The 25,525-nt window shown below is 51.0% G+C and overlaps 1 protein-coding gene across 2 annotated transcripts in view; it reads right to left on the bottom strand.

The window, feature by feature from the left end:
• Positions 1 to 795: 795 nt before the first annotated feature.
• RNF43 (ring finger protein 43) overlaps positions 796 to 25,525 on the bottom strand; it is a 55,392-nt gene continuing 30,662 nt past the window's right edge. For both annotated transcript variants that reach the window (XM_081116048.1, XM_081116047.1), the window contains 8 exons: positions 14,714 to 14,836; positions 8,785 to 8,859; positions 8,541 to 8,672; positions 7,809 to 7,913; positions 6,203 to 6,364; positions 5,573 to 5,675; positions 3,566 to 4,921; positions 796 to 2,230 (listed from right to left, as the gene is read on the bottom strand). In XM_081116048.1, the coding sequence (XP_080972174.1) occupies positions 2,187 to 2,230; positions 3,566 to 4,921; positions 5,573 to 5,675; positions 6,203 to 6,364; positions 7,809 to 7,913; positions 8,541 to 8,672; positions 8,785 to 8,859; positions 14,714 to 14,836 (2,100 nt within the window). In that variant the 3' untranslated portion in view covers positions 796 to 2,186. The remainder of the gene's footprint in view (positions 2,231 to 3,565; positions 4,922 to 5,572; positions 5,676 to 6,202; positions 6,365 to 7,808; positions 7,914 to 8,540; positions 8,673 to 8,784; positions 8,860 to 14,713; positions 14,837 to 25,525) is intronic.

The following is a 25,525-nucleotide window of genomic DNA, read 5'->3' as shown; positions in this document are numbered from 1 at the left end:
AGACAGTTCTTTTACTCCAGCACATCTGTACGAGATTAAGCGCCCTTTAATTATTATTATTTTCCTTTTACCCTGTAGGAAGCTAAATGCCGTGCCCTGCCTGTGGTTCAGAATTGGGCACCAGACAACCGCCACCCCGACCAAGCCTTCCCCGGAGAAGCAGAAGGGGAACGTGCTCTGTGGGGAGGGGGGCAAAGGCCTCCCCAGGCCCGTGGGCTTTCAGGCCGACGCCGTGCGGCAGAGCAGCCGCGGCGTTTACCTGCCCGGCGGGGTTCAGGCAGCTTCTGCCCTTCTGTCCTCAGCCAGGCGCCTGGCTGGAACGAGCCTCTTCCAGGCGGGGGGCAGGCTGTGTTCGGCTGGGCTGTGACTGGGGTAGGACCGTCTCTATCACTGAGTACTTTCCACTTGGGAACGTGCTCTCCCTCTGTCATCTCAGGGGAGCTCTGCAAGAACTGTGAAGTAGACCCATTTTATGGATGGAAAAGTGAGGCACGGAGTATTAGGCCGAGGTCACAAAGAGAGCCACTGAGGTATCATGAATTAGTGTGAAGTGAATAGTACAAGAATAATACAGACTGAACCACAGTGAGGATCCAGTCATTCTTCTTCCCTGATCCCACTTAGCCAAGCTTTTAGGGGCTTACAGACCTGTTCTTGTTGCCGAGCCCACCGCTCTACCCTATCCTTTCATCAATCAGAGCCTGGCCTCTGATACCATTTATTTCTGTTGATGTAGACGACGACATTGTTACCCTGAGTGACAGTCATAACAGAACAAAGCCACGAGACCAGACTGCATTTATGGATAAATATATTAGCAAATAAATACATTTCTCAACATAATGCCTGATTCAAGCGTCTTTCTGTCTGGTTCAGATATAAATAACCATGTGGGCGCCTAGGTGCCAGTTCCCCACTGACTCTGAGGGAAGATTCCCAGGTGGGGTCCTGAGCCCACTGTGCTCCCACATTCACATTCCAAATGGGATAATGTCTGAGGGGCCAACAATGGTCAGGCTGCCCTGGGGGGAATGTCACCCCAAGGCGGCCCCTCAGCCCTTGCCCACTCGGTACCAGCTGCTCAGACCAGACTTCCTGCTCCAACTCTGCTCTCGCGTGCACACCTTCCTGTGCGTCCCTGGCCTATATGGCTTATACTGGGAAACTGAGCCTGTGGAACATCTAAACCCAAGGGTCCCGCTTCACTTTCCTTTGTTCTCTCCTGTTCCCCATCCCTGCTCTAAGAAGAATCCTTGCTGTTCTTGTTTGGCTTTTCTGCCTTCATTCCATCTGCCCTCTTCCTAGATGAAGTCCAACAGAAATCCTCTTCTTTCTGTCCACTTTAGGACTTTGAGATAGATCTCCAAGAAGTTATTCCCTCCCACTACACCTATCCCCAACTCCTGGAGAAATTGGGGCTGCTGGAGTGACAAGGGAGTTTGACGATCAGAGGCTCCACCTCAGGGAGAGAACTCCATACTCTGGCTTCCCAGAGCCTCCCCTCTGACTTAATACAGTGTATCTGAAAATTAAGGACAAGAAGGGAAAAACATATTCCCTTATGTACCAGGGCAGTACTGCCTGGAGAAACTACATAGTTCCCTCCTCCCCACCACTCTGCTTCTAGGGCTCAGGGGTCACCTCAGCTCTTGATCCTTTTGCAAAGAAGGCGAGTGATAAGAGCCAGGGTTGGCGCTAAAGCAGCAGCCTTACCAAGGAGGAGCCAAAGCTGGTGTGCAGGATTCACCCAAGAAAGGAGGTGAGAAGGGGTCATGCATTCGGCTGGACCCACTGGCTGGTATTAACATGAGGCCTGGGATGAGGGAGACCTGCTGGGGCTGGGGGAAGGAGCAGCACCTTTATAACACCTATCTACCCATACCTAGCTTCCTGCTCTCAAAAAACAGCCTTCAAGGGAGCCAGCCCACACAGGCAGTAGCTGGTTCCCTGCTAGACACAGACATTGCTGCACCGCAGATGTCTGCAGACAAGCTCTGGAGCTGGGAGCAGGAAACACCACCTCCTGCCACCCACCATCACCACTCCTCTTCCAGTGGTTCCAGAAAGGGCAGCAAAAAGAGGGGTGTTTTCTGAGATCCTTTCTTCTCTCAGGAGCAGGACTCTGTGTCAGGTAGGCTCTGAGTCACCCCAGAGCACACTCTTGGTTGGAGGTAAGCCTGAACATCTCACACGGCCTGTTCACACAGCTCCTCGAGCTCCTCCTCCGAGCCTGCATGTAGAGAGAGGGGAGGAAAGAGGTCACGGAGGGTCACACAGCCCCTTGCTTATACCACCTGCAGGAGAGTATGGCTGGGAGGGAACCACAGAGAGGGAGGAACAGGGAGTGGAGATACAGTTAACAGAACCTGGCATTGTTTGGATTTGAGGAACAGGGAAAGGGGAGTCACTGAAACTAGTTCTGAGGTTGGGAGAGAGGGGAGGTGGTGGTCTGTCACTGGCAGCACTGAGAGTACACACATGACAGGGTCCAAATATAATCATCAGACACATGGCCAAAGCCTGCATTGCAGGGCTCTATGAAAGCAATTATGTATTTTCTCTACTGTAACTGTTTGCATGCCTGTCTCCCCATAGACCTGGGTCTCCTGGTTGACAAGTTCCATGGCCTTGGAGCCTAGCATATAGCAAGCATACAATACAGAAAGGAGAAAGGGGGGAAAAAGAAAGGAATGAATGAATGAATGACAGCAGCTCTAGGATTCCTAAACTCCGAGGTCTTATATTTCAAGAACTCTGAGTCCCCTCTTGGATGGAGGGATCCTCCTAGAGATTTCTGCAGGCAAAGGACTATGTCATCCACACAATGGGAGAAGATGGGGGAGATCAGGAGGTCGAAGGTCTGGAAGAGGAGGGTTTGAGCCAATAAATACCAAGTTAAAGTTGAGGATTTACATGATCATCATTGGTTGTGATACAGTAACAGGGATATACTGAGCCTCCCCCCCCCCCAAGAAAATGAGGTCCATCTTATTAACAAGGTGCTTCAAAGGGAGGCCCTACCTGTTCTTTTACCCCAGGGGAGAGGAGAAAGCCAAAGGCCCCATACGGCTGCTGGGACCGCCCCTGACCTGTTTTTTCTTTCTGCATCATTCACGCAGCAGTTCTCACATGGCCTAGTATTATATTATCAGTGATTATTTCTCCTCCATGCTCTCTTCAATGGCAAGGAATACTTCTTGGCCTTCTTTGCATTTAAGGCTAGCATTGAGCTGTATGCATGGGTATGGCTGTACCAATTATTAAAATATTAAAGCACTTCCATCTGAGCTGCTGCCTCAAACCACCCCAAATGCTTTCTACTGTCTCAGCCACACTAGGACTTTCCCTGAGACCTCCCTATGATCTGGCAGCCAAGGACTGACACCTGGCAGAGCCAGAGCACTCTAGCCAGCCTCCTATGCTACGCCAGTTGTTCATTATTTTGAATGTCATGCTTGTATACTTCTCAGCTTCCATCAACCCCTCGTTGTTTGATTTCATTCGTTCTGCAATAGACAGCTCTAGTCTCCTCTCCCCACCACACCCGCTTCCCCTGAAAACTCACCAGGCTGGGCTGGCAGCACCTGGCAGTGTGGGTAAGGGCATGGCCTGCCCTCTGGGGTGCCAGAACTCCATCTGGAAGGCGCTTCCCCAGGTGGGTGTGGTCCCAGGGGCTGGCGTGGAGTCAGACACAACCACACTGGCTGTGAACTTGAGTAACAGGGGCCTGGGGTTTCTGGTAGCATCCTCCTGTCCAGGCCCGGAGGTCCAAAGATCAAGGGGTGGGCCTCTGGGGGCCAAGGGTATGCGAGGCTGGGCTCATAATGGGGGAAAATCTGGCAAGCTGGGTGTGTAGTCAAATCCTGGGGCCGAGAGGCCAGGACAGGCTCTGAGGGACCCCCCCGCCGTTTCCTCTGTGGGTGTCGGACAGGGAAGCTGGATTTTTGCAAGTGGAAGAGACTGCTGGGGCTGGGGCTGGGGCTGGAAGCATCATTCAGGTCTGGGGCTGGCTCTGTGAGGGCCCTGGGCCGCTGTGGGTTGGGGGGCTGCCCTGATGGAGCTGCTGGGTTGGATCTGGCAGCTTGTTGATCAGGAGAAGGTGGCTCTGGCTGGGGCTGTGTCCGAGGAACCTCATGCCGGGACTGCAGGACCCCCGTTTCGGCACCAGGCTTCCTGCCGTGCCACTGGAAGCGCTTTTTGTAGTGGTGGTGCCGATGGCGGTGGTAGTGGACGTGGCTGGTAACCTGGGCTTCCCCTTTGGGCACCACAGAGTCCAAAGAACGGGGCCGCGAGGTCACATTGGGCTGTGTCTCCTCCCCCTGGGGCTCCCCCTCAGGGCTGCAGTACACCAAGGGGTCAAAGTCACTGCTTAGAGAGCTGCGGAAGGTAGAGCTGCTGCCGTGGATACCTTGGAGGCTGATGTCCGTGCAGTTGACCACTGAGTCACTTGAAGAGCCATGACAGGGCCCTGAACTGGAGTCACTGGCTGGCCCATCTGCCAGGTAGCCGCTGCGTTCTGTGCAGTAGCTTTCTGCAGACCCACTGCTGTCATGAGGCCTGGACCGGCGCGGGGGTGCTGGGCAAGCGGCAGTGTGCTGTGAGGTGCACTGAAGGCGGCTCAGACCCCAGCCCTGCGCAAAGGGGTGCTGGGCCACCGGAAGGCGCTGTTGCTCACTTGGAGCCAGGGGATGTGCAGTTCTGGGGAGACGGTGGTGCCGGGGGCCCATGCTTGGCTCCTGGGATGGTTGGAAGGGACCAGGTCGTGGGGGCCGAGCCACTGAAGTCTGGGAAGGGCCCAGCAGGTAGGAAGCGGGGAGGTGGTAGTGGGCATGGCCGGGATGCTGACGAATGAGGTGGAGTCTCCGGCCTGGTTCCTGGTAAGATCGAGAGGGTCCCAAGGGCTGGGAAAATGAATCTCCCTCTGGAAGAAAGAACCAAGAGCACAGGTGTTTGCACAAACCTATGGAGGGTGCATTCAGGAAGGTGTGGCTATAGCATACCTATTGGAGCCTGCATAGCTTTAGAGCCCAGTCAGAGTTTGGAGGACCACAGACATTCCTGACCTGCTTATGCCCTGGGCTGTCTTCACTCCCTCCAGTCAGGTTGTCCCCTGGGAGTTCCACTGTGCATGTCAACCCCTGCTCTTCCCCCAGTCATTTGGCGCTCTTTCACACAGGCCACTGCAAGCCCACACTACACCTTTGGGTGCATTAGAAAAAGGCTCTTTTCCTCAATGTACTTTATTTACATCTCTTAGAAAACTGTCATATAATATCCTGGTTTTGTTAGAATAGGATACTTTATTGCCAGAAAGCTGGAATAATAAACATACAAATTCAGATTAGAATCGACAAAGTTGTCATAAAAATACGAATACTTTTTGGCATAATAAAGATGTCCACAATGTGAAGGGCCGGCCCCTCAGACAAGGCATCCTGAGCAGTGCTCAGCTTAAAGAACAGTTGAGGCAGCGTGGCTTCTCCCAGCTTCAAGGCAAAACCCTTTCCCACAGGGAAGCCACATTCTAGACCCATCTACCTGTACACAGGACAGACCTTGGCCCACCTCCTACCTACGATGTTGAACATGCAGAGGGGACAAGTCCGATGCTGATGTAGCCAGGGGTCCACACAGACACGATGGAATTCATGGAGGCAGGAAATGACTCGTAGCTCCTGGAGAAAGCAAAGGGGCCCGAACCAAAGTTATCTGTAGCTACAGGAGCGACCAGGAACCAGGACGTCCCCCTAACTCCCTCTGGCCTCTCCTTTTTGCTTTTATCTACTTGCAAAAGACCTCCTAGTGGAATAGAAAAGGTATGGGCTTTGGTATAGGGTAGGCCTGGATTTTGCCACTTAGCTGCATGACCTTGGGTAAGTTTCTTAACAGACAGTTTTCTGCTGTACAAAAGGATAAAACACTAATCTACCTTTATCCCTCGTGGTCATGGGACTGAAAGGAGATAATGCATTGAAAGCACCCACTGCAGAGCCTGGCACATAGCACATACTCAACAAACAATAGTTCTCTTTACGGCAAGACCAGGAAAATAACCAAACCTCAGGGCTGCCCCCCTGCCTCTGCCCCATGCAGGGCACAGAGGACACAGATGCAGCCGGAGCGCCCACATCAGCCTCCTCCCCCAAGCTGCAGTCTCCCTCCCCAGCCTGGTCACAGAGGTGACCCACAAGCCCTGCCTTACCTGGCCCTCAGAGAACTCCTCCAGGCAGATGGCACACACAGGGGCTGAGCTGCAGCTGCTCCCTGAGTCCGGCCACTCAGCCCGGGCCCTCCTGCAGCTGGCCCGGTACCTCCTGGTGGCCAGCTGGCTGATGGCCCAGGCTGTTCGCTGCTGAAGGGAATCCTGGGAAGACGGGTAGGGCTCGGAATGGGCAAGGGCTCCTTTTCCCTCATCCCTGGGTCCCAGCTTGGACTCAGTTCCCGGTCACCCAGATAGATCATGGGTCAATTGACTACCTTTGAAAGTTTGTCCCTTTCGAGCTCATATATGGCTCTGCCAAGCAGGCCAAGCCCTCCCACCCCACTCCCCCACTCATCAAGCCTTCCTTCCCTTGATGCCAATGGAAAAAGTTTTTATACAACTGCGTGCTTAACATTTCAACTTGCATATCTAATTGGCATGTCACACTGTATCCAGCCCACTCAAACACCACAATGTGCCACAAATGGAATTCCCTAATCCCAATTAACCACCCCTAACCACATATCTGCCATCCCCCAATCTTCCCCATCTCAGTAAATGGCAATTCCATTCTTTTAATTGCTCAGGCCAAAAATCTTGGTGCCATTCCTGAGTCCTCTCTCTCACACTCCATGATCACCCCATTAGTAAACCTGTTAGCTCCACCTTCAAAATATGCCAAGAATTTAACTAACTCTCACTACTTTCACTGCTACCTCCCTAACCCAAGCTACCATTATTGTCACCTGGACTCCTGTAATAGCCTCTTAGTTGGTTTCTCTGTTTCCAGCCCTGCTTCCCTGTAATCTAGTCTTCTCAAAGCGGCAAGAAGGATCATGTTAAAACTTAAGTCAGATCATGGCACTCCTTCTGTTCAAAGCCTTCCAGTGGCTCTCATTTCACCCAGAGTGAAAAACAAAATCCTGACAATGGCCTAAAAGGTCCAATGCAACTGGGCCCTCATGAACTCTGTCCTGACTCCTCCTCTGCCCTCTCACTCACTCTGTTCCAATCACATGGCCTTCTCACTGCTCCTCAGACATCCCTCAAGGCCTTACACTTACTGCTCTCTCCACTCAATCGCTTTGTCCCAGATACCTGCACAGGTCACCCCCTCCCCCATTTAGGGTCTTTCCTGTAATGTCACCTTCTCAATGAGGCTTCCTGGCCTTACTTTTTAAAATTAACTCTGTCTTCTTTGCATTCTCTCTCCCCCTTTCTCTTTTTTTTTTCCCCTAGCACATACCACCATCTAAAATACTATATATTTTACTTATTTTGTTCATTGTTTGTCTCTCCCCACTAGAATGAAAGCTCCTGAGGGAAGGGATCTGTTGTCTTTTTTGTTCCCTGCACTACTCAGTTCCTGGAACAGTGCCTGGCATATAAGAGGGAGATCAGTGTGTTTGTTGAATGAATGAACAAAAGGGCAAACCTATGGAGAGAGACTGCTGGACATCAACAAAGCCAAATGCCAGTGTATTTAGATGTAAACTGTTTCATAAAGGGCATAAAGGCACCTTCTTTCCTCACTTTTCTTTCCTGCTCCCCACCCTTCCACACACATGCACACGCCCACCTCCTCCAGGGAGCCCACCCTGCTCACCGGCCTGCTGTGGCGGGGGCGGCACCGGATGCGGAGCACCGAAGCCAGGATGACCACAAAGATGGTGCCCACCACTGTCAGGAGGATCCACACATCGTAATCTGGCTGGGGGAGATAGCAGAGAGGGAAAGGGTTATAGTTATGGAAGGAGCTGCGCCAATTTGGCAGGAACACGGGAGCCCAGGTAGCATAAAGATTGCTAAAGATCCCCTTGAGTCTTCCAGCAGAGGGGATGGGGTGGGAGGCACCTGCAGATGGGGTCAGGTAGTTCTCTCTGCCCATGGGCACTTGTAGGAGAGGGTCCTCTAGATGTCAGCTGTGAGAGGCACTGTCTAAAGACTTGCGTGCTTGGGAAAAGGGGGAAAGGGGCCCCTCTGAGAGGTAGGAGCTATCCTGTGAGCAGCTAGGTGAGGTTTCTAGCCAGCAGAGAAACATCAGCCAGGGTTTAGGGGGCCAGGAGGCCAAGGTTTCATTCTGGCTCTGCCTCTCTGTGCCATGAAACCACAGCACTGAAAACCACTTTAGAACTCAGCTGGCCTGGTCTGCTCTTTCTGTAGATGAGGCCCAGAGAGGAAAAGAAAGTGCCCAGAGGAACACAGCTGCTGGATGAAGTTGGACTAGGGGGTTTCTAAGGTCTCTCCAGCTCCAGGAGTCTAAGGGCTTTTGATGGGAGATGCTGTGAGACAAAGTGAGGGTAAGCGCAGGTGCTGGGGCAGGGTCTGGAGTGCTTACCCAGGCCGGGGGCTCCTTCAGCTCAATCCTCACAAGGGCCTTTCGGTTCTTGTACACAAACTCCATCAGCTTCTCGGCATCATTACCCCAGATCAACACCACTGGCCAAGTCAGCCCCAGGGGCTGCTGCAGCTGCAGAGAGAAAGTGCCCGCAAGGGCTACTGTGTCCTGACCTTTCCGTGCCCTGTCACTTCATCTTCCTCTGTCCAGCCCCCACCCGCATCACCCCCATGTCCCTGGGTACCTGCTCTGCAGCAGCTCGATCCTCAGTGATGTCAAAGAGGACAGCACTGGCTCCTCTCTCACCCGCCATTCGGGCCTGCAGAGACACACAGCAGAAGCCCAGCTGGGGTCAGAGAAGGACACACCCCATCCACGCCCAGCCTCACATCCTCTCCTTCCCAGGATCTTGCACGCACCACACGCCTGCACACTTACATGTAAGGGGTCAGTGGAGGACTGGGACCCTCTGCCCTGCCCTGAGCTCGCCTGGGTCCTACTGCCTTCAAGGACAACATTCAGGCCTTCCTTTCCTAATGGAACAAGCCTTTAACAAGGGTTTCGTAGGTGTCAGGTGGTCAACTAGGCTCTAAGGCTAAGGCCAAATAAGGCAGTCCCTGCCCTCAGGCCTCCACCAGTCTGTCTCCACTAGGAAGAGTGAGAACAGAGAGTAGGGAGTGGCCAGCACCCCAGGCAGTGAGGATGGCGAGTCCCCAGTACAGAGAGGGAGGGGCGGGGGCAGAGAGGTGGAGAGCTGCTTCCGAATGGAGCTGGGTAGCCCTGGCCACAAGAGGAGCCTGCAGGGCACCCCCCCAGCGCAGGCTAGGTTCCAAGACCCTGGGACACAGCTCCTTCCCAAGGTCTCCGTGGCAGAGCCCCAGGCTCAGCCTGTCCCTTGAGCTCTCTCCCCCTGCCACACTCTAGTTTGCCAGCTCTTTCTCTAACTCCAGTTCAAGGACTTGATGGAGTCCCTGTCCAGTGCTTTTCCTTTCATCTCCTCCCTGAGAGGTGGCACTAGAGACTCGGGTGGGGAGGGACCTGAGAGGCTGTTCCCACAAGGACACGGCTCTACGCGTGTGCACATGCATGCTCGCCAGGGCTCCAGGAGCAGCAGGCTTGGGGAAGCAGAACCCAGCCAACCAGGCAGAGCAGAGAGCACAGCCAGAAAGACAACAAAAAGCGGGAATCTAGGGGCTCAGGGTGTGGGCAAGAGAAGGGAGATAAGAGCTGAGGGTGGGGTTTAGGCACCAGGGCAAAGGACCGACAGACAGAACTGCTCTTGGCCTTAGTGTCAGGTCTCCCTGCCCAGCACAGCCACCTCCAGACTTCCTCCCTACAGCAAAGGCTGGGCCCCCATGACCCTGGGGGCCTGCTGAGTTTTTGGGGCCTTCTGGCAGGCACTGAAGGAGTTAATCCTTCTGCAAGTAGTGGTGGCAGGAAGGGGAGCCAGTGCTGGGGCTTACTCACACTCTCAGCGCTTTGATCTCTGTTTCCCTTCCCGGAGAGAGCCTGTTGGGGCAGGTCTCCTGCCAGGCAGGCCAGGGGAGCGGCCAGTGCTCCCCGCTCCCTGCTCCTACTCCCCAGGTGGCAGCAAGGCCAGGGGCCCCTCAGAACAGGCAGCCTGCAGGCAGGGGAGCCAGGGGATGGTGGTGGAGACGCTCAAGTGGGGCCCTGTGCTTGTCAGGAGGGTAACTTTCCTCTTCCCTCCTCTCCCAGAGAAGCTGGGCTGGGCCCTCTACCAACACCCAGGCCCAGCCCAGGCCCAATTCACCAGGCTAGTGACTGGAAATTCACAGGACTCCGGAATGGAGTATCTGGTGAAATTCAGAGGTCACAGCCTTTATTCCCCTCCTACCTACTTCCTCTCAGAAAGTCCACCCCATCTAGGAGACCCCAGGCAAAAAGCTCTTCAATTTTCAGAGCCCTTCAAGCCAGGGTATGGGAACAGCCCCAGGGGGAAAGCAGAGGGACTCCTACAGCTAATCTCAGAGTCCAGAACTTGGCCAAGGGGTGGGAGGTCACCCTCGAGCCACAGAATTGAGACTCTGGGATCCTCTGTGCTGCCAGGGCCTCATGTTTCTCATCCCCAGAATGAGACCCTGGACCCAGCCCAGCCTGGAAGAGCATGAGGGAAGGGCACAGTCTTCCTTCTCTGGAGATTTTCTTATTTCCCCACCCGGCTCTCTTTGAAGGATTGGGGTAGGAACAGTGGAAAGTAATTACCCTGACGTTCAAACACCCCAGCCCATTACAGCCCATAATTACAAAGCTGTAAAAGTGATCAAAGAGAGAAAGTCGGCCAAGAGGGGAAACAAAAAGGACTTTCAGGCAGTGGGTGCCTGTGTCCAGAGTTCTAGGAATCAAAAAGCAAGATTGGGGGCCTCTGGGGCTCTCCATTTCCTTCCCTGCACCAAAGAAAGTGGGAGAGAGGGAGAAAAAGCACTTCTTCAGGGACTGGAATCTGGAAATCAGAGAGGAAGAGAAGACTGGGCTTTAGAAAGATAATCTAGAGACCTCTGGGAGCTGCAAAGAGTCAGCCAGCCCCCTAGGGGCAGCAAGCAAGGCTGCCCACAGCCTCCAGCAATGGAAAACAATACAGCCCAGGACTTCTACACTACACCCTGCACTTCTCTGGGCCTTAGGTCTTCCTCTCCAGATGCAGTGACAGTCTCAGTACATTTCCTCCTCATCAAAGATTGACTGAGCACCTATTGTGCCCAGGGCCTCAAGCCAGGGAAGGCCAGGCCTCCAGAGCAACTCATCATGTAGTTGTGGAGACAGGGCATATACATAAAATTATAACGCTGTTAACAACATTCTAGAGCACAAATGAAACAGACCAGTAGTTTCCAACCACTGAACACACACACACTCACACACACACAATCTGACACAAATCTTCAATATATGAAACACATATATTGGGGGTAAGAAGGACTCGTGTGGAAAGCATGGCCAGAGACCCTGGGAGTGTTCCAGGAGTTAGGGATTTCTGCTCTGGGTGGGCTAGTTGGGCTGAGCCTGTTGGGAAAGATTCAGTGAAAGAGGTGGGATTCATCTGGGCCTGAAGGCAAGGGTAGAAGGAAGTAGAAGGAAGTAGAAGGGATAGAACCTTTATTGACACTCACTCTGCCCAGGCTGCTTAGGTTTGAGTCCTGAATCTGCTACTAATTATTAGCTGTGAGACTTTAGGCAAGTCACTTAACTGTTCTGTGCCTCAGATTTCCTTTCTGTAAACTGGGGGTAATAACAGGACCTACTTCACAGAGTTGCTCTGAGGACTATATAAATTAATCCGTGTAATGCCTTATAATAGTGCCTGGCACATCGTATATGTTCCTTAAGCATTAGCTATTATTACATCCATGATTTCATTTATTCCACACAGCAACTCTATGAGATGGTCATCAGCCTCTCTTTGGAGCTGAGGAAACCCAGGACCTCAGCCTCATGAGCGCCTAGTTACCAGAGAGCGGTCTCTATAGTGAAAGAGGCAGGGCTTGTGCCCATCTGCTTGCCCAGAGCCAGCTCCTTCCACCAGGCAAAAGGCCATGGCTCCAGTGAGGCACGAGGTGACAAAGGCCTGGGTAATCACAAGAATGGCTGTGGAGTTGCTAATAAAGAAACAGCAAGCAGTTTGGGTGACTGGATAGGGGGAGAGGGAGTGGTGCTGACAAGAATGGATGAGTCCAGAAGAATTAGGATGAAGGTTTCAGAGTGAAACCTGAAAGAAAAAACCAACCTCATCATTCTGAAAGCGTGGGTGGATGACGACAATAGTTGTACTGCAGTCATTTATTGAGTGATTGCGATGAGCTTGGCATAAGGCTAAGAGCTTCCATCTGGACCATCTCATTAAATTCTCGTAACTACCTTATGATGTAAGTCCCACTATCATTCCCCTTTTACAGGTGAGGAAACAAAGGTTCAGAGAGGTGAGCTAAAATGTCCAGGTAACACTGAGGGGCAGTGGAGATGCCAGGTTTCAGGCCCAGGGCTGTCTGGCTGAAGAGCCCCAGCTGCTAGTGGTGATGGTACCACTGACACTAATTGACATGTCAGAGCAGAGTGGATCGAGGTCAGTGGTTTTCAAACCTTCCTTACCAAAGGCCCACACTTTACCTATGACTCCCTTGAGCTATTTTAAAAATATATATATTTTACCAAACTAGCTGCATTTATTCCGTACCGCATTTTCCTATGAGATAACTTGTATTAGCTGTTAGAACTCTAACCAGAAGCAAAGCTAGAATATTTCAGTTAAGCCTATGGGACTCTAAAGTATTATAAGGAGCTCGAAGACCCACATTACTACCTTCACAGATCTGATCTGGTCCAGACAGTCCCAGGTAGGAGCTACTTGGTGAGGTCAAAGGTGAGGGAAGTCTTGGCCCTGACCAGTGGGGCAGCTTGGGGCTACAGCAGTTCCCACCAGAGGTTCCTACCCAGTGGAGGGGGAGATGCCAGGGGAGAAGCCGAGGGGAGAGTGCAGTGGGGGGCAGCGGGGAGGAAGCGTGGGCAGTGACCGCAGAGGCTGGGAAAGACCAGGTCCCAGGGCAGAGGCCAAGGTGCTTCTAAATCCCTGGCTTTTGTTTGTTTCAGCTCAGGCACCATTTGGCACTTGAAATACATTATATTCATCGCAGGTATCACTGGCGTCGGAAATAAAAGTCCCACTTTAAGGTGGTGGGAACAGAGGCCCAGCGAGGTTCAGCAGCTCAGAGCACTGGCCACACACAGGTTCCTCGCCCCCCAGTGTCTGTGCGCAGGCCCCATTTCTCCCACGGGAGTGGGCTCCTCCAGGGGGCGGGAAGGGGCCTCCCATGCAGACACGTCCCGACAGGCTGCCCAGTTCACAGGTATGTGAAATCATACGCTGCGCTGCAAGGACAGCAGAGCTCCTCTGAACCCCCCCCATTCCCTCTGCGCTCACATTCACACCACCTAACACCGAGGACTTCTCTACCAAATGAACAAATGAATGACATTTGCCCGTGTTTTGTAAGGCGAGGGAAATGAAATGGCCAGAAGCAGGGGAGCTTCGGCCTCGCACAGTCCTGCTGCCGTTAAGGACCCTCCACCCTGCAGAGGGAACATCTTCACCTGCCTGTGGGCGCCCACACCCTGCCCCCCACGGGATCACGGAAGAACCCCGGCTGTTCCCTTGAGACGCATGGTTCAGGAAACAGCGCTCAAGGGGGACCAGAAAAGCCTCAGGGGATCTGGGCCTGCGCACAGTGAGCAGGTACACAGGCAGGGACTGTCACCCTGCTGGCAGCAGGACCTCGTCCCCCAAGTCCGCATGACTGTGCTGCGCACAATCTAACTACGCTCTGGCTTACGTCCCCATGAGGATCTTTTCACCTATGTTCTGTTCTCCCAGCCAGAATGGGAGGTAACAGAGCAGAGAGAGTAAAAGCCCGGGTTTGAGAACTGGACAAGGCTCAGTTCACATCTCAGCTCCACCCTTCCCAGCTGTGTCATCCTGGCAAGTTACTTAAACCTTCTGATCCTCACTTGCCTTTATATGTCAAACAGGGAATAGCAATGTCTAGCCTTCCTGGTTTTCATGAGTCGCAAATGAGAGAATCCGTCCCACGTCCCGCCTGGCACATGGTAAGCACACAGAACACAGTAACTAATGTTAAAACAGGGCTCACGGATGCAAAGGTTTCCAGGGCCTGCGAGGTGGCAACCAGACAGCCCATGTCTGGAAAGGCCGCAGCTGCTGCCAGCTGCGGCCAGTAGTGCCCCGTGGAAATGCGGAGCCGCCAATTTGCAATCTGGGAGGAAGAGCGGGGCCACAGCTTCGGGGCCACAGCTTCTGCTCCTGCTGTTCTTACTTAGTGCCCAGGAAACAGTCCCCAAAGATGGGGAAGCCCTCCGACTGGCTCTGTTTGCTCTGATGCTGGGCAGGGGAATCGGCTCAGCAACTCCCAGGTGATGGAGGAGGAGAGGGGGGAGGCACATGCCCTAGGGGACAGTCAAAAGATTCTGCTGGTAGGAGGGTGGTGGGAAAGGACAGAGGCCTGACTTTTCTCTCTCACACCTGGCTTAGGAAAACCTGAGTGAACCAGGTACACATCACTCATAGGAGACAAGGGGCCAGAGGGCCTCTCGAAGCCAGAACTGTGTGAAGTTCAGAGTATATGTGGGGTTGAGTATGAATCTACCTTGCTGGCCAGTGACAGGCAGGGGCGGGGAGCCCGCTGGGGACTCTCCAGCTTGACAATGCTGATGAATCCAGGCTCCAGATTGTCGTCATCACTGGCGTTGCACAGGTACAGGGGGTGGGACTGCAGAGAGAGAGAGAGACAGGTTAGGGAGGCTCCAGGGAGCAGGAGTAAGCTGTGAGAGCCAAGCACTTCTCCACTGTTCCAGGCAGCAACCAGGCAGGCCCCTGGTGCTAGGAAAGAGGGAGCATTCTTATTAGATAGCCTCGTAGTGAGCTAGTGAGCTGCTCCCAGAACTTAAGGACTATTAGTCTAGTGATCAAGGTTTAGGTGAAAATGGAGGCAGGCAGTAAGAGGTTACAACCATCTGCTGCTTTGCTTGACCCCTCCCCTCTCCCCCGACCCCACCATACTACCTGTGGTCCAGCTTTCTCAAGATAACTCCAAGAGATCTCTCACTGACCAGAGGGTCACTTGGGAGAGGGGAGAAAGTCACTTTGGAGAAGAGTAGTTTTTAGAGAAGGATCTGCAAATACTTAACCACCTCTCCGCCCCCAGGCCTTCGCAGTGCTATGTTGTAGGATGCATCTGAGGAGGTGGAGGGGGAAAAACTTGGTGTCAGAGTCACCAGACTGTCCTAGTCCTGAACTAACAACTCTGGGAGAGGGAAGGGGGGGAGATGACCATTAGTAATGCCCCTGGTGTGCCAGGGCCTTTAGATGTTACCTCACTGTGAGTAGGTATGATTATACCCATTTAAAGAGAAAGAAGCTTGAAGCTCAAAGTTAAGGTCACTCAAGACTAGAACCCAGCTCTGTCTGACTCCATCCTCTGGAGTCACGAAACTCCAAGTGAACCCCAGTCAGCCCTCCATTGTTGTTGACGATGACGACGATCGTGATGATCATCACGACGATGACAGTTTAGGGTTACTGGATGGATACGGTGGGCCATGGATTGTTCTGAGCACTTTGTGTATTAACTCTTTTCATCCTTAAAACCCGATGAGGCAGAAACTATTATTGTCTCCATTGTAAAGATGAGAAAATGGAGGTCGTAAGAGGTTACATAAGCGCCTAGGATTATGCAGCTAAAATCAGAAGAAATGAAGTATAGTATAAGATAGGTTAAAAAAATGTTTTTGAGAACAATTTCCATTTGACTTTGACAACATGATACCGTCCTTCAGCTTATGACCAGGAAAATTTGCTTTCTTCATTCCACATTCCTAACGCATAAAGGCCCAAACACAAGTCCCTGGAATATTAGTGCAGTGATGTCGTCCAGGAATCTGTCTTAGGCCCTCTTCTCTTTTCACTCTCCATGTGTCCCTGGGTGACCCCACACAATCCCATGGCTGCGTTTTCCACATAGAGGTTGCTGACTACATGTGTGCAGCCCACACCTCTCTTGAGTTCTAGACTCAGATACCCAACAGGTAGGGCCTAGATATTTCTGCAGAAACTTAAATGGCACACCTCAAATTCAGCATGTTCAAAATGGAACTAATCCTTTTGTCCCTCAAAACTTCTCCTCCAGGGAGTGGAACGACTCTCTGCCTATCCCCCAAGTCAGATGTTGTCCCCATGGTCTCTTCTCCTTTTCACCCTCTACCACCAACCATCACATTCTCACAGTTCCCTCTCCTCAACACTTACCTGTCGTCTTTTCTCCATTCCCACTATGGCTACTCAATACAGGCCCCCACCATTGCTCTTCCAACTCACTGAAACAGCCTTTTAATTGGGGTCACCTCTCCCCACTCAGTTCTCTATACTGAAGCTAAAGTGGTCTGAAATGCTAACTCAAGCATGCCACTCTTCCAACTTTAAGCTCTTAAAAGGCTCCTTATAGCTCTTGGAATAAAGTCTGTGCTTTGACACATAGCTTAAGAGGCTCTGCCTGCTCCGGGCGATGCCTCCATGCTCTGCCTCGAGGCTTCCCTTTCCCTTCCCACACCTCCTCCTCCCTTGCAGCACATGCTCCAGAAATAACTGTTTCATGTCCCTACATTTGGCACTTGCTGCTCTGTCAGGACAGATTAGAGGCCTCTCCTCGGGGCCCCTCAGCACCCTGTATTTCCCCAATCATAGGCTTATGCCATGGTATTTCAATCGTCTACTATGTGTGCCCCCCCCCCCCCAGGCTATGACTGATCTCCACCGCCGCCCCTTCGGAGCCTGCTACATGGTTTTCTTTTATTAAATATTGAGGGTCTACACCCAGATTACTGGTGGCTAACCTTAAAACAACACAATGCACACCCAAACCTCGATCGTGGTGGCTCTGGAAAGAGGAACCAGAGAAGAGGCGATGAAGAGGGACTCTGGTGCTTTGCGTTGAGTATTTCAACCGTAGGACAACATATTGAGATACTGATTTTTATTTTTGCTTCTGTGGAAGAATTAAAAAGAATAAGAGCTTTTTACATTTTGTTCTGGGTCTTTTCCCTCTTCCCATTCTAAGAAGATAGCCTCACCTTCTATTTCCTTGCCTCAGGCGCATTTGCCAAAAGCAAATGTTGCTAAAGACCTGGCTTTTGCAAGAGACTGAACTCTGAGGAAATGTGAGTGTCCTGAAGGCGGAGAGGAGGGTGTGTGGGGCAGGGCAGGGTGAGAGTCCCTGGAATCTTGAGGGATGGAAGGGGGGTCCTGAGGATGAGCAGCAAGGTGTGGGAATCTATAGCCTTTGCCCAGAAGGGGTGGACCCTGGGAGGCTGGTCCCTGGGCTTACACAGATTTCAAGGGAAGACTTGTGCTTGGACACTGGGCATATTTGTGACCAGCATGGACAAATATCAGAGGGGCCCCTTAGATATTTCGGTTTGGGCTTTTCTATGAGGGAAAGCTCTCACAAAAACTGAAATCTCCACCCACCTAGTAGAATAGGGCGTTGAAGTCAGGTTTAATTTGATAAAAAGGGACCGTATTTCTTTTTCATTTTATATATTTTTATTGATTTCAGAGAGAGGAAGGGAGAAGGAGAAGGAGAGATAGAAACATCAGTGATGAGAGAGTCACTGATCGGCTGCCTCCTGCACGGCCCCAACTGGGGATCGAGCCCGCAACCCGGGCATGTGCCCTGACAGGGAATCGAACCCTGACTCCAGGTCCATAAGTCGATGCTCAGCCACTGAGCCATGCCAGCTGAGCCCCCGTTTCTCGTATAGTCATATTTGCAGCATGAAAACCATACTCCCTACACTTCTATATGGCTTGACTCATTTACAGTGAGAGTTTTTCAAGTATTTTCTGATTAAAGACAAAGAAAGGTCATTCAACCAGGACAGGAGTCTTCCTTGGGTGTAACACAGGGGCTGCCTCTGCCCCTCCTTAGGGAAGCTTCAGCCGGGAAGTGAGCTCCTAGGAGGAAAACTGGTCCAAATGCATCTGCTTCCTTAAGATGCGTGGTCTCCTAAGAAAGAGGCAAACCTGACTTCTGCACTGGGCCACCTATCCCATCAGTGACACCAGGAGAGGGCCAAGAGAAATGGGCTGGCAGGATTTGGGGAGGGCAGGGCCAGGGAGGGCTCCTGGAAACTTGGTGGACTTAAGGATCCCTTATCTTTACCTGCATCTTCCTGAAAGGCCAGGAGATGGGAAGCCCCTGTCCCAGATCTGGCACGAGGGACAAATTAAAAGGACTTGCTCTCAGGGTCCAGGCCGCCCCAGCTGAAAACTCAGCTTTGCACACACGTTTCGTACACTTTCGTAAGGACGTGTGTACTGTTAGTGGGGTGCATTGTATTTCATATTCTTGAGTCTGTTCTCTGTGTCTTTGTTTTCCTCCTTAAACTTATTTGTTCTGACTTTTTTCCCTTCCTTCAAAAACAGACCTAAGGTGTAAAACTCTGACTCCATCATTTACCTGTGTGACCTTGGGCAGGTCACTTAGCCTTTCTGAGCCTTGCATTCCTCATTTCAGAATGGGATCAAAAATGCCTCATGATTATCATGAAGACTGGCGATACTGGCTATGGGTGCGAGCACAGAGCCCGACACGACCAGTGCTCACTGAATGGTGGCTACTTTTATTATTGCATTTGGAATAATAAAATCCCTCCTTACTCTTGGACGGAACAAAGCTCTGACCGCTTGTCCCTTGGCAATCTCAACTGTGCCCCTGAATGCCAGCGTTCCACAAGGCGCAGCCTGGGACAGCATTACCCACAGTCACTTCCCTCCTGAACTCGGCCCTCCAAACCCCACTGAACAAGCTCTTCCAGTTCCCAGCCCGCCTCCTTCCCATGAAGGCGGCCATGTGATCTCATTACCTCCTCACAAAGGGCATTCCAGGGCTCAACTGAGCCCCGAACTTAATGCTGGTCTTACTTTATCCGTGGCATCTCCTCCTCCTGGGGCGTGTGCTTTTGCAAGCAATTCTTTACAGTCTCCTGTTTCCCAGCCACCCTCCTCCCCCCACCTCTGCTGGAATAATCTCTTACTTCTCTGATTCCACATATAGACCTTCACCCAGGCCTTGGACAGGTAACTTTACTGCCTGCTACAATTTTGCCTTTGTAATCAGGAACGTTGGCCAGGCATCAAAGGCACCCTTCTCCCCATTTCCTCTTTTCAGATTTTATAATCATCATCTCCTGTGCAACCTCCATTACCTGAACTTAGAACTACCTGGCTTTTATCTCAGGCAGCAGGACACACCAGAGGTATAAAGTCAAGCTCCTGTAGCGAGGGGGTTGGGAGAAACCAGATTGGCCTGGAGTTGTGGCTTCCAGCTCCAAGCACCACAAGGGCCTCTAAGGCCCAGATTGGTCCCCTTGCCTTTATTTAAAGAGGTCGGTGCTAATCTACAGGTTAATCCTACTGGTGATTGCTTGGATGTGGCAACCTCTAGACCTCGTTTCCATCCTTACCTTAGCCTGTTGCTACCTCCTGGGGATAGCTGAGTTGCCTAATGAATTAAGTCGGGAGGCTAGGGAATTGTCAAGAGGATTTCCCCTTTGTCTATTTTGCTAAAATGTTTTTTACAAGGAAAATGTATTTCTGCTTAATTGTGTAATTTTTTTAAGGTACAAAAGAAAATAACGTTGGTGGGATGAGAGAAGCATAACCTCAGGCCGCCTGATGGGAAGGGACTAGCAGAGAGATTATAGATAACAGAGGCCTCCAGTACTTCTTGCTTGATCTAGAAACCTTCTTGGGGGGGCTGGCGCTGGCGAGCAAGGGGGCTGACAAGAGAACTGGAATATGCCATCGTCTAATGGAAAGCAGGGTGACAAAATCTGAGAGGAAAACAGCTCATTGAAGGTCCAGTCTGGGGCTTTGCATATTGTAGGCCTTTCATTTACTACTCAGTTTGAATCCAGTTGCCATACAGTTTATAAAAGAGATACGAACCTAGGAGCTGAGCCTGGTTCTCAGCTGAAAGGGACATTCAGAACTCGCTTTTTAAAGATGAGGAAGGTGAGACACGTTACAGGCTGCCCAGTTACACAACTAGAGCAGGAGGCTGAGGGCTCCCGAATTCAACCCCGGCCTCTGGTCCACTCCACATGCTGCCTCCAAGGTAAGCCCCTCGGAGAGCACTCTATGTGGTGCAACAAATGGGAGCTGCGTATTATAATGCATGAATCGAAGGCTTCAGGGCCTCCCTTTCTAGAATTTCCAAAATTCTTAGCAACAAGCTCCTTTTCCCTCCAGGCCTAGGCTCTCTCTGCCCTGCAACCTCAGCTTCCTTCCTCTCCCCTAGGGCTTATCTCGTGTGTTCTCGCCACAACAAAGGCAGCCAGACCCAGACGCTGCTCAGAAATGCCTTCCCAGTGAGTAGTCCCTGTTTGTTTAGGATGAGAAAGGTGTGCCCTGAAACTAGAGGTCACAGAAGCTCGGGCCAGGATAATGGTCCTTCAGCCAGACTGCCATTGCCCTCACTGTCTCCCCCGCACTGAAGACTTCATTCTTCAGTTAAAAGTTCACCTGTCCCTGTCTCAGACTGTGCCCAAGCTCCACGATGTAACTGGGTCCCTTTGCCCTCCGATGGCCCGCACGGTAGGGTTTTTCTGACCCCACATTCTGCCTGGCATCTTCGGGTGCTTCACAGGGTCATAAGCAGAGTTGTAAGCAGAAAAAGGAAGGAAGGAAGGAGAAAAAGAAGTGAGTTGCTTATGAAATAAATTGTACCGGAGAAGGAAGCTTACTTGGCAATAACCAGACAGAGAGGAGAAAAATCTCAAGCAGCCAAAAGGTAGAGCTTCTGTGCATTATATTCCCAGATAGAAACAGGTCCGTTCCCGACTCAGCCCAGAATGACCTCTAGGTACAGGGGCACCAGGAAGCTACGCATGAAGTTAGAGCAAAGGAGAGGGAACCTATCAACTTGATATCATGCTAGTTACATCAGTGCTCTTTGGAAGGAAGGCTATGAAATAGGATATCAAGGTTCTGAAGCCCATGAAGGTCAAGACCTTAAAAGTCATGTGGTTTTGGCTCCTTCCCTCCACCAGGTGAGGAACTCAGGGCTCCAAACACCAAGAATCCTCCTAGGAGATCTTGAAATGTCATTCGGGTTCTGCCACTCAGTTAATGGCCACTGTCCCAGGGAGATCTTGCCACTTTCTCTGGCCTTCATCCTCTAGAAAGTACCACTTGAGGGACCTCATTTAGCTGTCTTGTTCAAAATGGTCCTTTGCAGATAGGCTGAGGTCTTGACGCAGGTGACAGTATTGCTAAGGGTAATACCGACTCCTCACACTTCCAGGATAAAGGTCTGAGAAGGCTTTGGCCAGGGATCTTCCCAGGCATGGCCTAAACTCTGACCACAGTGAGGTAAGTAACCGAGCTCTCACATTAACCCGGCGTGCTATTTGCAAACAGCCTTGGCACAGTGTGCTTTGTGATTCTGCTGTTCTTGCTCCAGCCAAACTCATGCCAGAGGCTGCAGGAATTTAGAAACCTGCTGGAAGCGGGTAGTGTTTGTTTTTAAGTTATTATTCAGGTTAAGATTTTAATGCTGAAAAAAGCCAAAGATGAAATCCAGACAGTCCTTGTGAAAAAAGACCAAAGAAATGAAACTTGAGGAGATCAGATTATTTCTTTACATGGGCCAGAGGCAGATCAGGATGACCAGCAGAGCTACTTGAGTGTTGCCAAGTTTGGTGATTTCAGTGCAACGGCGTAAATGGCTAAACTCATCTGGTTATTCCACACACGTTCCATGTCTTCCAGGCCTAGTCTCCTGCTTAGAGGCCGCAGGGATTTCAAGTTTCCCTGTTAACTCTGCTCCATACTGACTGCTGTCTTCCACGACTGGCTCCTAAGCCAGTGAGGGCAGCTTTTGCATCCAAGTGGGCCAGCTGACCTAAATCTATGCGTGGAGATGGGGTGAAGCCATGGAGTTTGCTGGGCTAATCCCAGTGCCCAGCTCCTGGGCAGTAACACACAGTATTGCACTGACGTTGCAAAGAAGAAAAAATATGGGACATGGGGCCTGTGCTTCAATAAAGAAACAATAGAGGGGATGGAGGGGTAGTTGCACTTAGAATTACATCAGGAGGAGAAAGACAAAATTATTCAAGCCAACAGCCAACTCAGATGCCCAGAGTCTCTCCTCAGAAGCCATTGGGGGTTGAGACCAGGCCAAGGAGGCTTCTGTTCAGACGAGGCAACAGTCAAGAGAGGCTTGTGTTGGAGAAAACCCAAGGGCTCCAGCGGGACTGCTGACAGCCCTTTGACCACAGCTCTGAATCCCTGTCCATGGGGTGGCCCTGGGGAAGAGGCCTGCTTTGGGGGGACTGTTTAATGATTTGCCAGCAAAGAACAAGGCAAACAGACTTCTGGCAGCTGCCTGGATGCAACAGGAGAGTAGATTTTTATTCCCACCCACAGTGTAGCCTTCCAGGCAGGGGATAAAAGAAAAGTGAGGGATGGTGTTGTGAGAGCCTGGGAGGGATTGCCACTTTGGACTCAGCATTTCCCTGGGTCTCTATGGATGGTGCCCAGATATCCTGGCATTGGTGCCAGTTGGTATTTCTATCCTCTGAATATTTCAGTAATTCCTAATAGCAGCATCTCTTGAGCTCCTAGGAACTAAAGAGTAGGATATGTAAGTGGCCTCTTATGGCAGAGATCTGGGCATTAAAGAGAATGAAACAATGACCCCCAAAAAGCAACCACTGTCTTTGCTCTTAAGAAAATCTTTTACAGAAAATGTCTGAGATGGGAAAGTAGTTGGTTCTCTGTTGAATTCCTTTTACTTTCTTTTCCCATGGACCTTCCCTATCTCCTTGGCTCTACACAGAAAAAAAAATGGTGGCCTCTCCCTTTCCCCTGTGAGCCAGGCTCCGAGATCTAAGTCCTACAGCGCTCCACTTCTTTATGCCCTGGACCTCCCAGCCCAGCCCAGCCCAAACTGGCTCCTTTTCTAATCCTGACCAGCCTTCAGTGCCAGAATTAAATGTTGTTTTTTAATATGTCTTTATTGATTTCAGAGAGAGGAAGGGAGAGGGGGAGAGAGAGAGAGAAACATCAATGATGAGAGAGTCACTGACCAGCTGCCTCCCGCACACTCCTCACTGGGGATCGAGCCCACAACCCGGGCATGCGCCCTCACTGGGAATCGAACCGCGATCTCCTAGGTCCTAGGTTGTCACTCAACCACTGAACCACGCCCGGTCAGGCCAGTCCCCAGAATTAATCATGTTTTCCCATACAGTCCCCTAAAGTGACATATGCAAAATGATTGAATGACACATTTGCCTGCTAGTTCTATCAGTCATTGTTCCACTGTGACCCACCCTCTTACCCACTCCCAGCAGCAGAACGCCTGCTTCTGAAATGTTTAACGAAACACGACTTCTTTTCTCCTCCCTGTAAACAGATCCTGAGCTCCTTCACGTCAGGAACTAGGTCGTATTCATCCCTTAGCAGAATGCCAGGCACATAGATGTAAAAAAAAAAATGCTTGTTGAATTATCGGTTTCAATAAACAGAGGTGAGATCAAATAAATGTGGTGGCTGTGTTGTCATTTGATCAGGATGTTTATTTTCAGATTTCTGCTTTCTATTCAGAAATCTTCTGTATACTCCCTATAGGTTTCTGACCTCCTGGGGAAGGGAGTGTGCTCTTCCTCTTTTTTACATCACACCTAAGTCTCCCCATAGCCCTGAACAAAACTCGCTTCCTTCGGGAAGACCTCCTTGCTGAATAACCTATCACTAGTTAGTCTTTTGCCCTCCCTCATATCAGCGTGCTGAGTAGAACATAATCCCTAACGGGGAAGAAAGCATCTCTCCATCAAAAAACGGGAATGGTGCCCAGTTGGCATGGCTCAGTGGTTGAGCATCGACCTAGGATCCAGGAGATCTCGGTTCGATACCCAGTCAGGGCACATGCCCAGGCTGCAGGCTCAGTTCCCAGTTGGGGGCGTGCAGGAGGCAGTCGATCAATGACTCATCATTAATGTTCCTATCTCTCTCCCCCCTCCCTTCCTCTCTCTGAAATCAATAAAGATACATTTAAGAAAGAAAAAAATGGGAATGGATCCTGCTCTCAAGAGACTAGAATCTGACTGTAGTAGACCCATAGCCATGCATCCACATGCTCACGCACGGGGTCTTAAGGCCATTTGTCAAATGACACAGAATACAAATTCACAGAGCACAGCATTCACATAATGGGAGAATGGGGAATGAATGGGAAATTCCTTAAGCTTGCTATGTTGCTTTGGAAGTGCTCTCTAGTCATTTTGGGCCCTTCGGTCTATCTCCCAGATCTGAGGGGAAGCTCCTTCAGGGCAGGAGCTATTTAGAGACTATTAAAACACAATTTTAATTATGTTTTTATCCCTATAGAATTGATTCAAACTCTTGCCCACCACTGGCTCTAGGCCATAGTGTTGGCTGAATGTCCTAGGTGAATGAACTTCAGTCCCCACCAAGATTTTATGAGGATTTGACCAGTGATCTGCATGGAAAAGGTCTAGAAAAGCTCAGACTTGATTTACTCCTAACAATATTTCCTTTTTTTTTTTGCTTTTCTGAGTCAGCCTTTTATCTTACCCTTAGTGGAATGAGAGATGAATTATATCTCTTTTCTCTATTTTTAGACCCTAAAAAGTTGATGCATCTATAAGTCCACATTTTAAAGACTTCAGCTGAGGAGCCATTTGGTCTTCACCTTTCCTTTGTTCAAGCTTCCTAGCAGCGTGGCCAACTCTCCAGCCCACTCTGGCCCCGAGGATGGACGTAGGCTATACACGCAAATACTCCAAACAGCCCTGGACTGGCTCTTTGTGAACTGTGAGATCTGCTACTTGCTAATTGCTCAGACCTCTTTATTTTCCTTGCTAAGTGCAGATGGTAAGAGATAGGAACAGATAATCAAAGTGCTGATAAACGCAAGAGGCATCTTCTCAGTTAGCAAGTTGGCTGTGCTGAATAGAAGTTCCCGTCGGCATTGGTCAGCAGGCCCTCGGGAGTGCCGTGGGCAGCCCCGGTGGGTAAGGCGAGCACGCAGAGGGCAGGGAGGGCGCCGGGCAGCGAGGACCCACCGCACACTTCCGCTTCACACACTGTTATCAGGGTGCAGAGCAGCACTACCCTTTGTCCTTTTGATTTTTAATCTGCTAATGGAACCCTTTACCCCAAATTAAGACTATTACTGTATTTTATATGAACAAAGTGCTTTATAATCCTTCATTAGCTGTTTTATTCTCCCTTTATCAGTCCCGCCCGTTTCAGAAATTCGGTGGAAGAGGCAACGCAGTGCACACTGGGCTTGCAACCAGGGACCGTGAGTTCTGGGCACGGGTTTCTAAACACTACATACAATGTGCTAACTATGGGGAAAGGAGACTTG

Source organism: Miniopterus schreibersii, assembly GCF_964146895.1.
Source record: "Miniopterus schreibersii genome assembly, chromosome: 16".
Taxonomy (NCBI): Eukaryota; Metazoa; Chordata; class Mammalia; order Chiroptera; family Miniopteridae; genus Miniopterus; species Miniopterus schreibersii.
Note: the sequence above shows the minus strand (reverse complement) of the source record. Positions and strands in the feature narration are given on the sequence as shown.